Source organism: Nannospalax galili, unplaced genomic scaffold, assembly GCF_000622305.1.
Source record: "Nannospalax galili isolate Female #2095 unplaced genomic scaffold, S.galili_v1.0 scaffold440, whole genome shotgun sequence".
Classification (NCBI taxonomy): domain Eukaryota; kingdom Metazoa; phylum Chordata; class Mammalia; order Rodentia; family Spalacidae; genus Nannospalax; species Nannospalax galili.
In genome coordinates this window covers 366,511-379,455 of record NW_008347189.1, presented here as the reverse complement: position 1 = coordinate 379,455, position 12,945 = coordinate 366,511, and the positions used below count along the sequence as shown (strand labels likewise).

At 38.7% G+C, this 12,945-nt stretch overlaps 1 protein-coding gene across 3 annotated transcripts in view; it reads left to right on the top strand.

Annotated features, from left to right (window-relative positions):
* Positions 1–52: 52 nt before the first annotated feature.
* Cnot6l (CCR4-NOT transcription complex subunit 6 like) overlaps positions 53–12,945 on the top strand; it is a 106,799-nt gene continuing 93,906 nt past the window's right edge. The window contains exon 1 of one of the 3 annotated variants that reach the window (XM_008843688.3): positions 53–115. Coding sequence is in view for 1 of the 3 variants with exons in the window: in XM_017800787.2 (XP_017656276.1) it covers positions 334–338 (5 nt within the window). In the remaining 2 variants the exon portion in view is untranslated. Of the gene's footprint in view, positions 116–212; positions 339–535; positions 854–12,945 lie in introns of those variants that run through there. The other 2 variants (XM_017800787.2, XM_029568591.1) reach the window with 2 other exon arrangements.

Below are 12,945 nucleotides of genomic sequence, written 5' to 3'. Positions count from 1 at the left end.
AGCGCCCCCGCCGCCGCCTACGATTCGCCGCCCACGAACCACCGCTGCTGTCGTCGCCGCCGCCGCCGCCGCCGCCGCCGCCGTCGTCGCCCGGACCCTGGCGCGCTGAATGCAGGTGAGGAGGGGGCGCTCGGCCTTGTCCGCCCGCCGTGCCCGGCCGGGCCTCCCGCCGCGGCTTCCCCTCGGGGCGGGCGTGGGTGTTTGTGTTTGTGTCTGCGGCCACAGGCAGAAGAGGAAGCATCTGTGGGGGCCTGGTGCGGGCGCGCGTGTTTGTGTGTGTCCCCTGCCGCGGGGAAATGGCTGCTGTTGCTCCTTCTGGGCCAGCGGGGGAGAATGAGGTAGAGTGTTGCCGTGGTTCGGGTAGGACCGGGAGTGTCAAGCAGGGGAGCGCGTCCCGGGGCAGTGAGGTGGGAGACGGACGAACGTGTGTGGGTGTGTGAGTTGCGACTTTGGCGGGAGGAAGGCGGCCCGCTGCCCCACGGCGAGTGGGTGTGTGTCGGGCGGCGGGAGACGGCCCGCGTCGCTTCAGAGGCGCGGGTTCCCGGCCCAGTGCGTGTGGGGAGGGGGCACGCGCCGGGGACTCCCGAGTGGCGTGGTCGTCCCGCGTCGTGGGGAGAGCGGCTCGGCGGGCCCGGGCGAGGACGGACTGCCGGGCTCACGGCCGCGGGCGGCGAGTGCTCGGGGCCGCAGTTCCCGTGTCGGGCCTCGGCAGGAAGCGCGCCGGCCTGCAGCGCGGCCTAACCGTCTTCGCGCCCGCAGCCCGCCTGCCCGCCCGCCGGCCGGCCTGTCTCCCCGCACGCTCCCGGGACGGCCAGCTCGCGCGGGCCCAGGGCGCTGCCCCGGGCCTGAGCAGGTGAGGGTCGGGGGCGGGACGGATCGCCTGGGCCTCGCAGCCTTCGCGGCTCTCGAGAAGAGGCCGAGGCTTATTTTGGCGTTCTAACTGCAGGCCTTCCCCAGCCGGCCGTGGAACCCGAGGGAAAGTGAATCAAAACAGCCAATCTCGGAATACGTGCTGTTCAGATCCCCACTCTTCGCCAGTCCTTTAAGGCTGTGGGGAGAGGCTGAGTAAATATTTTTTTTTTGGTTGCAAATACTTTATCTCGTTGGGAAGGTTTTTTAGGTTTTTTTTTTAATGTTTGTTTTTCCCCCTTAAGAAAGATCTCCCTGGAAAGGTAGAGGAAGAACGGGATACTCGCTTTCTTGGCCTAGGTGCTGGTGGGATTGGATGATTCTGTGCATTTGAAATTGCTTGGATCCTGCCTCCTAGGGGGAAAGGCGGGCACACGTTGAGCTGAGGAGGTCAGCGAGGAAGAGGAAGTTACTGGAACTGTCATCTTAACCCAGCCAGTTTATTTAGCTTAGACTGTTTAGGAGGATTGTGTTCAGGAGTTTAGCCGACCTGTTTGTACACAGTGGAAGCACATCACATTTTACATGCTACCTTATTGCTTCTCGTTATCTTAATTGTCCATCTAGATAGTCATGTACAGCCAAACATGTTTGCAAGTCTCCACCTCCTAGGTCAGCAGCCTCTTTGTGTGCTCCTGGAAAGCTGTTTTGGGGTGGGGTGGGGGGTCAGAGGAGAGTGGTTATAAAGGTAAATGTGCCAATAGGTTCAAAGTGCATTTCAGAACCAAACATAAAACGCATTTGGGTAATTATTTGCTGATTTACTTAGCTGTCTTTACACTTGTATTTAGTTAGCCCACACAGCTAGACCTTGACTGTGGATGGAGTCATAATATAGATTTAATGCTTTCAGGACGTTTACATGTGGCCAGAGATGGCTCTTTTCTGAAGCCGCTCTCATAAACACAGTATGCTGTTTGTTCACTTGGAAGTGGGGGGAAGAAGAGAAGTGAAAAGCTGTTTTCTATTACAACTATTTGAGAAACAGTTTGATCTCATGCAGTTTAGTGGAAAAAAGAGCACTTTTATAGACCTGTTAGAACTCTGACTATACCTATCGCCTCCCCCTTTTGTCTTAGGCAAACTAGCTAGTATTAAAATATATTTTATGCGTATGAGTGTATTGCCTGCATGTGTGTAAGTGCACCCTTGTTGAGAAGAGAGCACTGGATCCTCTGGAACTGGAGTTACAGGCAGTTGTCTGTGCCTGTGTGTACTGGGAATTAAACCTGGGTCCTCTGCAAGAGCAGCCAGTACCCTTAACTGCTGAGCCATCTCTCCAGCCCCGACTACCTAGTATTTGTAAACCTGTCTTCTCATCTGTGCCTGGGAGTCGGTATCTTTTCAGCAAGGTTTTGACAATAGGATGAGAAAACATGTTTGTCACATAATCTCGATTTTGGTACTGCATACTAAAGCCCTTATTATAAGTATTGAAAAATGTTTATAAATATAAACTCATTTGTTTCCTGGAGTAATATTGCTTAACTGTGAATTAGGAATCAAGAAAATAAGAGCTGGGGATGTAGCTCTGTGGTGTGGAACTTGTCTTGCATGTGTGAGGCCCTGAGTTCCCCCTCCAACACTGGGGGAGGGCTGATATTTCAGAGGACTTCCCCTCCAACACTGGGGGAGGGCTGATATTTCAGAGGACTTTGCTATAAATAAACTATATGTAAACATGAGAGATATACTTTTTCTAGAAAGAAAATAGTCAATGAAGCTTTACATGTTAGTTTATAGAAAACAGCTGTACTTCATATATTTATTATTTTTGAATAGTCCCATTTCTTAGTTTCATTGCTTTTTGTGAATGTAGTCCTGGAAGTTGGAGAATTTTAAGTGTGTGTGTGTGTGTGTGTGTGTGTGTGTGTGTGTATGTGTGTACATGTGTGTTTTAATAGTTTTATTTTTACTTATAGTGTTTACATGCATGTTTATTTCTGTACCTGTGCATGCAGTGTCTGTGTAGGCCAGAAGAGGGTGTGGGATCCCCTGGAACTGGAGCTATAGGTGATTGTTAGCTGCCATGTGGGTGGTGGGGCCCAAACCCAGTGCTCATAACCAATTAGCCATCTCTCCAACCCTTCTCCCCCTTTTTTGAGACAAGGTCTCCCTGGAGCTATGGAACTGGATATGCAGACCAGGCTGGCCTTGATCTCACAAAGATCCCATCAGCCTCAGCCTCTTGAATACTAAAATCAAAGGCTTGTGTGCTCTACCACATCTGGCCTGTATGTATTTGAATACAATTAAACATTATAAAGGATCAAGGAACCAGAATTTATATAGATTAATAGAGTGTCACAAAAATGCTATATAATTCTTTTAGTTTATGTTGACTGATTCTGGTAAATAAAACCTAGGAATATTTTTCTGAGTGGAAGCAAAACTTTTCTATTAACTTACAGTAATTTGCTATTTTCATTGTTTTGTGTGGTGCTGTAATTTTGTCCTTCATTGAATATTAAGTTGTCATGTGAAAAAACATAATGGTGTGGAATATAAGGTAAAAACAATGGAAAGATTAAAGGAATTTAATTTTTTTTTTTTTTTACTTTATTGTTTGAGAAAGAGTCTTGCTCTGTTGTGCAGGCTGGGTTCAGACCAGACTCCTGCCTCAGTCTCCCTGGTGCTATGATTATAGGGAGGTGCCACTTCACTTGATTCTAATTTAAGAATTTAGAATTAAAAAATAAATTTCTTTCTTTTTTTTTTTTATTTTTTTATTTTTTTTAGTGGGGGATGAGGACAGAACAAGAATGTGGCAAGGGTTTCATTGGGTTAGGTTTATGTTTCTGTTTATAAATACCAATTTCCCCAGTTAAGCCTTGTATTTGTATTAGCAATGATAATCTTAGTGTTCCCTAAATTTCCTAAATATACAGTGAATTTTTCCAAAATTTAAGAATATCAGGGTTGGAGAGATGGTGCAGTGGTTAAGAATACTGGCTGCTCTTGCAGAGGACCTGGGTTTGGTTCCCAGCACTTACATGGCTGCTCACAACCCCCAGTAACTCCAATTCCAGGGGATCCGGTGCCCTCTTCTGGCCTACACAGGTATTACAGGCGCAGTAATAAGGGAAAAAAAACATCATATACCTAAAATTATTCAACCGATCAAGCAATAAAATTAAAAAATAAAAATACCCTGTAGAAATTTTTTAATGTAAATATTCAGTGAAAAATTTTATCTGTAAATTTCTAGGGACAACTTTATTAGAGTTCACAATATACTTTTCTTTTTCTTTTTTTTTTTTTTTTTTTAAATACAGAGTCTCCTTGTAGCCTCAGCTGGCCTGGAACTTGCTTTGTAGACCAGGCTGGCCTTGATTTCACAGAGATCTGCCTGTCTCTGCCTTCCTAGTGCTGGGATTAAAGGTGTGTGCTACCATGCCCAGCTTGTAAAATATACTTTTATTTATTAAATTTAAAAAATTACTATTGAAGATATTAGGTATCATGGCATTGTCATCTGAGTACTAACCAGGCCCAACTCTGTTCAGCTTCTAAGATCTGATGAGATCAGGCGCAGTGAGAGTGGTTGAGAGTGGTGTGGCTGTAGACCATTATGGTATTTTCAAGAAAAATTTGTTTCACCTGTCCCCCCACCCCTCCTCTCTTTCATCTCCTTAACCTGCCTTTATATCCACCTCCTTCCTTTCTGCTTTGGAGTCACATGTATCCTTTTGTCTTTCCCTCTCAGCATTTCTCTTTACGCTCTCCTTTCTAGTTTTATAGGCTTTATCCACATTTATTCCTATTTATATCCATACACATATACATTGCAAGCTAGAATTTGCATATGGATGGAACACTGGTTTCTCTTTATGTATTTGGTTAATTTTGCTTAATGTAATACTTTGCAGGCCCATTCATTTCTCTGCAGATTTCATTTTCCTTTACAGCTGAGTAAGATTTCGTTGTGCATGTACATTTGGATTATTCATTCATATGCTGAATGATTCTCTTTCCTTGCTGCCCTGAATAGAGCATCAGTAAACATGGATGTGCAGGTATCTCTGTGGTAGCATATGGAGTCCTTTGGGTATATGCGCAGGGGTTGCATAACTGGATCATATGGCGGTCCTATTTTTTATTTTTATTTTGAGAAATTTCCATACTGATCTTCATAATGACTGTACTAGTTTATATTCCTCTCAGCAGTAAATTAGGGATTCTGCTTTCCCTATACACTCAACGACATTTGTAGTCATTTTTCTTGATGACAGCCATTCTCACTGGGGTGAGATGATATTTCAAAGTAGTTTTATTTTGAAACAGGGTCTCCCCTTAGCCCCAGGTGGCCTGGAACACACTGTGTAGACCAGACTGGCATTGAACTCACAGAGATCCACCTGCCTCTCCCTCCCGAGCACTGGGACTAAAGGCGTGCACCACCACACCCAGCTTATACTTTTATTTATTTATTTTATGCCAGCCATACTAACACTGGACTTCTTGGACCTGAAGTAGATTTTATCTCTGAACAACTTTCATTTTAATTCAGTCATAACTTATTCTTTCATTGCCTAGGAATCTTGTAATGTGAAACCTTAACTCATCTTTACTCAGTTTTTAAGAAGAGCTTGGTTCTGTTATGTATCTCTGAGTATTTCTTTAGGTTGATTATGGATCTCTTGTCTCTCCCTTCCCTTGCCCTCCCCTCCCTTCTTCTCTCCTCCTTTCCCCTCTCTTTCCCCCTCCCTGTCTGTCTGCCTCCTCCCTTTGCACCTCTCCTGCTTTGTGAGTCTCAGAGATTGATCTCTAGTTTCAGACTTGGCAGCAGTGCCTTTACCATCTCATCAACCCAAAGATTGTCCTTTTTTTTTTTTTTTTAAAAAAAAAAAACTGCTTTTGTAAAGTAGTTTATATACTTCAGAAGCAACTTATTTGCAGTATACTTTTCAGTAGTATTTAATATAATCACAGTTGTACAACTGTCACCACAATTACTTTGAGAAAATTTTCATTCTCTAAAATATAGTCCTATGACCTTTGAGTCACTGCCCCTGTATTTATGTAATCACTGATAGAAATTTGTAGAGATTTGCTTATTTTGCACATTTGATAAAAGCTGAATGTTAATGTAATATGTGATATTTTAGATTTTTTTTTTTAACTTACCATGTGTTTAGCTTTTATCCATGTTACAGCAAGTAAAAATCTTTATTCTTTTTATGGCTGAGTAGTATGACACTTTATAGATAAATACCACATTTTTCTTATCCAGTAATCACCTGATAAATGTTTGGGTTTTGTTTCAACTTTTTGCTGTTATGTCATGCTGTGAGCATTTGTAGCTATGTTTTCAATTCTTTTGATTAGACAGGTAGAAGTGGAAAGGCTGTAGGACCTCATCTTCTTGTGGCACTTCATCTTTAAACTGAGGAGCTTCTGTTGTGAGTGCCATCTAGACTGCATAATATTTTAAATTTCTTTTGGCAGTGTAGTGAGGGTGCTAGTTCTAATTTTCTTCATATCTTTAACAAATTACTTTTTTTTGGTGGTGGGGTCTTATTGCTCCTTGTGGGTGTGAGGTGATATCTCTTGGTTTGACTTTAATTTGAAGTTCCATGATTCTGATGCCTTGATGAACTGGTGCTGATTATCTTTTCATGTGTATTGATCATGTATATATAGCCTTTGGAGAGAATTATGCAAAGAGATTAAAATTTTTTTGCCCATGCTTATATTAAGTTACTTATTTTTTTGAGTTATGAGTCCCTTAGTATGTATTATAGATTTTCATCATTGTAATATGCATGATTTACCAAGATTTTCTCCCACTCTGTATGTGTCATCTTTTTACTTTCCTGATGTTGTTCTTTGAAACAAAGGTTTTAGCTTGATAAAGTCAATATCTTGTTTTCTTGTTTTTTTGGTTCAAAGGCCTTATGCATACTAAGCATGTATTCTTTTTTTTTTTTTTTTTTTTTTTTAATTTTTTTTAGACAGGGTTTCCCTGTACTTTCAGGTATTAATCTTTTTGAGACAGGGTTTCCCTGTAGCTTCAGCTAGCCTGGAACTCAGTATGTAGACTAGGCTGGCCTTGAACTCACAGAGATCTGCGTGCCTCTGCCTCCCAAGTGCTGGGATTAAAGGTGTGTACCACAATGCCTGGCTAGCATGTATTCTACATCTGAATTACATCCCCAGCTGCTATGAAGTCAAATTCAGGTATTTATTTTTTGTTCTTGTCCCATCATAGCTAACAAACCATTACTTATCAAGGAATTATTATCTTTTATTTTATCCTAAGAATTTTATAGTCCTAGTTCTTACACTTAGGCAATTTATCTTTTTGAGTTTCTGTGTTTGAGGTCTCATAGGGGTCTAATATTCTTTCGTATGTGGATAGCCATTTGTTCTAGTGTCATTACTGAAAAAAACTGTTCATGAATCATTAAATTATCTTGTTATCCTTGTCAAAAATCAGTTAACTGCAAATGTGAGAGTTCATTTCTCTCCTTGTATGCTATTGCACTCATCTGTACACGTATGCTCATGTCAGCTGATTAAAAAAGTGAAGTTCTCCACTTTGATTTTCCAAGGTTATTTTAGCGATTTGAATCTCTTCTGTGTCCATATTGACTTAAGGATCAGCTTGTCAATTTGTTCAGAAAAGCCAGCTAGAAATTTGATGGGGACTGTGTTAAATTTGTACATACATTTGGGAAACATTGTATCTCACCAATATTTGCTTCCTACCCATGAACAGAGGTTGTTTTCCCATTATTTAGGTCTTTAATTGCTTTCACTAATATTTAATAGTTCTAGAGAAGTTTTACATTTCTCTTGTTGCATTTGGTCCCAGATATTCTTCTAGATGCTATTGTAAATAAAATTGCTTTCTTAGTTTAATTTTTAGGTTGCTATACATATAAAAAATAAAGTTGATTTTTGTGTGTTTCTCTTATATCATGCAACCTTGTCCTATTAGTTTTTAAATGGATTCTCTAGATTAAAAAAAAATATATATATATGTAAAACAAGGAACCTGTCACTTGCAAATAGATGAATTCTTCTGTTTTTCCCATGTGGGTACATCTTACTTCATTTTCTTGTCTGTCTTATTTGGACTTCTATTATTGAAAAGAAGTGTCAAAGGCAGAGACTTGAGTTGCTGCAAATTCTTGTCTCATTTCTGCTGTTAGGGGGAAAACATTCAGTCTTTCACCATTAAATACAAAGTTAGCTGTAGCTTTTTCAAAAATGTTTTTAAAAAAATTTATTTTTATTTTATGTATATGAGTGTATTGCCTGCATGCATGTGAGTACACTCGTTTCGTGCAGTGCCATTGAGGTCAGAAGGCTTCGGATTCCCCTAGAACTGGAGTTAAGGACAGTTCATAGCCTCCATATGGGTGCTGGGAATTGAATCTGGGTCCTCCGCAAGAGCAGTCAGTGCCCTTAACCGCTGAGCCATCTCTCCAGCCCCTCAAAAATGCTTTTTTGTCAGACTGAAGAAGTTCCTAGTTTCTTGAGTGTTTTTTGTTGTTTTTAATGAAAGGATATCTGTGTTGAATTTTTATGGAAATGTGAAGCATGGATTAGTAAAATGAAGATACTGTATCTGGTAGTGAATGACAATAATGCTTTATTTTTTTGTGGAAGAGAGAGAAAATGCCTTTTTCTCCCTGTCTTTTCTTTTCTTCTTTGCTATTTTCATGGTCTCTAACCATTCCCACCAATCCATACTTGAAGGACCCTCAGTTCTTTATTGAAAATCTGAATAATTCAGATTTCTTGAGTAGTAGAGACTATTTTTAAAAAATATACTTAGTAAAATTGGGATGGAGAATTTTTTCATTTACTTCGATAGCTAGGTTTGGAAGGAAATCACAGGAACCAGAGAGAACACTAAATCACCAATGAAATGCTAACCTTAGAGTTCAAAAGAAGTAAACAGATCTCTGCCATATTGTGGGGGTATGGTTAGGAGAATTTCATGTTTAGTCTAATGTTGTTTGAATTTGGTACATATTTCAGCATCAGTGGTTTTTTGTTTTTTTTTGTAATCTAAAAATTTAGTAGATTTCTTAGGAACTTTTTCTCTATACAGTAAAGTTTGATTTGATATAGTGATTACTCTGTTTAACTTTTGAATTTGAATTTTATTTCTGTATAGCTCTATTCTTACTAGATGAGTATTTTCTAAAACTTTTTCAAATATAGGTATCAGAAGTTAGATAACTTAAAAATGTATTTTACTTAATCCTATTTTTGTGTGTGTGCATGCTAGAGGCCTTGCATCCAAGGCCTTACATATGAGCTATAACGGTGTCCTTAAAATAAACAAAATTTAAGAATCTTCCTGTTTCTAAGACAGAGTTGGAAATTGCTAACAGAACTTTTGTTTTAGATTTTTTTTTCTCTTAGTATTACTAGTTTCTATTAATATTTGGGTCTACTTTAAAATTGTGTTACAGTTGAAATTTATTTTCTTAAGGGAATGAGAAATTCACTTTTACTGCAAGAGAGACTTATTATTCATAGTGAATAAATGCCCGGTGATTTTAGGCTTTCAAATACTGCATTTATTAAGTTCATCTTTTGCAAAGAAAAACCTCCTCTGTAATTTATAGTTTAAATCCTTTTATTTCTCCTTTCACATTAAGTAACTTAATTTTCCAAATGAGTAACATAGATTAGTTATAGAATACAAATTACAAATCCTGCTGAAATAATAGAACTAAATTTAGGTTAAACAAACTTGAATGCCACTCTGCTCAAAGACTTTATTTGAGATCTCTATGTATTTGTCTTTTGGTTTCTAATCATAATGTTTATTATATTTAAATCTCCAGAATTACTTATGGGATTTATTCTTTTGTTTCATATTTGATGCAACATTTGCTTATAAATTTATAAAACATGTGAAATGTAGAATGGTAACTGCTAGTCACTTTTTGTTACTATGAGTAAGTAGCTAAGAGAAACAGAGGAGGAAATATGTATGTTAGCTCATGGTTTCAGAGACTTTAGACCATGATTGTCTTGCTGCATTACTTTTGGGCCTGTGGCAAGTCAGGAAAGCTGTTCACTTCAGGGCAGCTAGGAAGCAGGAATGGGGTAGGGACAAGATACAGGCTTTGAGGGTATGTCCTCAAGGATCGGCTTCCTCCTAATTTTTGCCACTTCCCAATAATCCCATCAAATTATGAATGTGTCAGTGGATTAACCCACTGAGGTAAAAGTCCTCGTGATGTAGTTGCTTCGCCCAAACTTAACAGCTGTTAACTAAGCCTTTAATACAATGCCTGTAGCAGACTTTCAGATTCAAAGTATTAGAGTAACCTTGATGCAGTATTAAGCGTTTGATGACCAAAAGTGTATCTAATTTGGGTTGTGACACAAACCTGTAATCTTCGGAGGCTAAGGCACAGGGATAACAAGTTGAAGGCCAGCCTCTGTTACATCGCAAGACTATTTCCAAAGGAAATAAATACAAAGAAGGAAAAATATATCTAATGTATCAGTACATATTTCTTAAGCTTCTAGTGATGACTATAAGCTATTGAATTTCAGGTTTAAGAGAATTAAAAGACGTTTAGAGTATAGTGGTTTGTGAGTATGTATGGCAGTGAGGATTGAACATAGGGCACTGAGCATGTTATGTATCCTACCACTGACCTACATCTCCAGCCCCTAGAATATAGTCTTTTGTTTTATATATATATAGTCTTTACTGTGGAATGGAACTAACCCTTAATAGATGACTCTAAAAACCTATCCTTACTCCCTTTACATATGTAATCTAAATCTTAATGAAAATCCTTTTGAGATATATAGTATAGTTTACAGTCTGTACAGGGTAAAGAATTTTAAATTTTAAATCCTCTACTTTGTAGCTGTCAGGAAATTAATTTCTCTATGCTTCAGTTTCCAGATCTGTAATAGGGAGATAGTAATAGCATTTATTGCATAGGATTGTATAATGATTAAAGGTAATGCTTATAAGGTGTTTGGAATAGTACCTAGTTGATCTGTCATAAAAACCATAACATCAGTATATATAAGATATATATGTATGTACATGATATATAATAAGCTATTATAGTTTCTTATTATTTGGAAGCATACAAGTAATTATTTGGAACATTCCCAAGATTAGTGGGGTGTGTTTGACTCTGAATTGCTTATTTTTACATTTATAGGGCATTTAAATCTTGTTAGAGCAAACAAGTGAAACAGACTATACTATACTAGGTGATAGACAAACATTTAGTGCTGTAACATAAAAAGTGCACACCTGTTTTAACTTACAGGGGTATAAGAGAAGTAAAAGAAGAGGTAGAAATTTTTCTTCCTTTATGATGAGATGAAGGAAAAAACAGGTTACTCTATTGAGTCTTGTTATTGTTCCTTTGCCTTGTGTTCATGAACACAATACTATCACCAGAACAATACTTGTGAAACTCATTGTATGTTACTTATTTTTCCTACTTAAAATGCTTCAATCATAATAATAGTTACTATTCTTTGTTTATGTACTATGTGCTAGGCCAAGAGTCAATAAAATGACAGTAAAGAGAAGTAAATACTTTGATTTTGTGGGCCATGTAGGATCTTTATTATGTACTCTCCTTTTTTTGTTGTAACTTTTCTGAGACAAGGTTTCACTCTAGCCCAAGCTGACCTGTAATTCATGGTGATCCATTGGCCTCAGCCTAAGTGTTGGAATTACACTTATTGAGTCACCACAATAGCTTAAGATTTTGGTTTTTAATGATTAAAAATCATTAATTGCTGTCAAGTCAGAGTGTAAGCAGTTTGCTGATCCCCATGCTAGAAGATTTAAATGAAATAACTCATTTCTTATTACAATCTTGGTAAGATTGATATTAGTAATTCTTATTTTACATTTGATAATACCGAAGTTTAATAGATTTGATAAAGGCCACATAACGAGTCTTAATTAGGTTATTATTACTATTATTTATTTCTTTTTGAGATAGTGTCTCCCTGTAGCTTCAGCTGGCCTGGAACACTCTGTGTAGACCAGGCTGGCCTCAATCGCACGGAGATCTGCCTGCCTCTACCTTCCAAGTACTGGGACTTAAAGGCATGTGCCACCATGCCCGGCTATTACTTACATAGTAAGGCAAGATCTCACTATGTAGCTCTCGCTGGCCTGGAACTCACTGTGTATATCAGGCTGGCCTTACACTCTGATCCAGCTGCCTAGTGCTGGGATTAAAGGTATGTGCCACCCTGCCCAGCTCATGCTTCTTGTTCTTTTAGAATAAGGTACAGATTTCATGGAAGTATAAATAAGGCCCATCAAGATCTTGTCTTTGCTTACTATCCAGTTTTATTATTTATTATGCTTTCCTTTCACATATTCCCTAGCTTAGCCATGGTGAGTGACTTAAAGCCTGGCCTATACTTTAAATGTGCCTATAATACCTTATGACCTCACTGACTTCTTTAATAATTTACCTCAGGTACTTCTTATTCTGGGAAACCTTATCTAACACTTCCGGTGTTTGCTTTATAATCCTTCTTCGGTTCCTTTAGCATCCTGTGCATTCTTCTTTGATAACATTTGCCACAGGGTCTTGTAATTACCTGGTTTGTATCTTGGATTTTTTAGTAGAGTATGTGATTTTGTTGTTGTTGTTAATTATTTATTTAATAACCACATACTTAGAAGAAGAAGCATTTCATTACAACAGCATTGACATACTCAATAACAATTTTCTGAGCTAAGATGCATCTTTTTCAGAATTGGCTGTAAATTTTTAGGTTTACAGTAGAATTATTACAGTTATACAATATTGTACTCAGTATAAACCTATAAGACATAAAATTAAATGAGGTTTTAACCTTTAAAAAGGATCTCCATTATTAAAATACAGAGTTTCATGCAGAAAACTTCATTTTTAATGCAACTGACATTAAGATGTTTGCACATGTGTTTCTAATCTCTACATATCTGATTATTACTAGTGACAATCGGCTGCTTTCTGAGCTCCTTGGCATCTGAGCATGGATATAAAGTCATCAAGTAGATTTCAATGGTAATGTTTT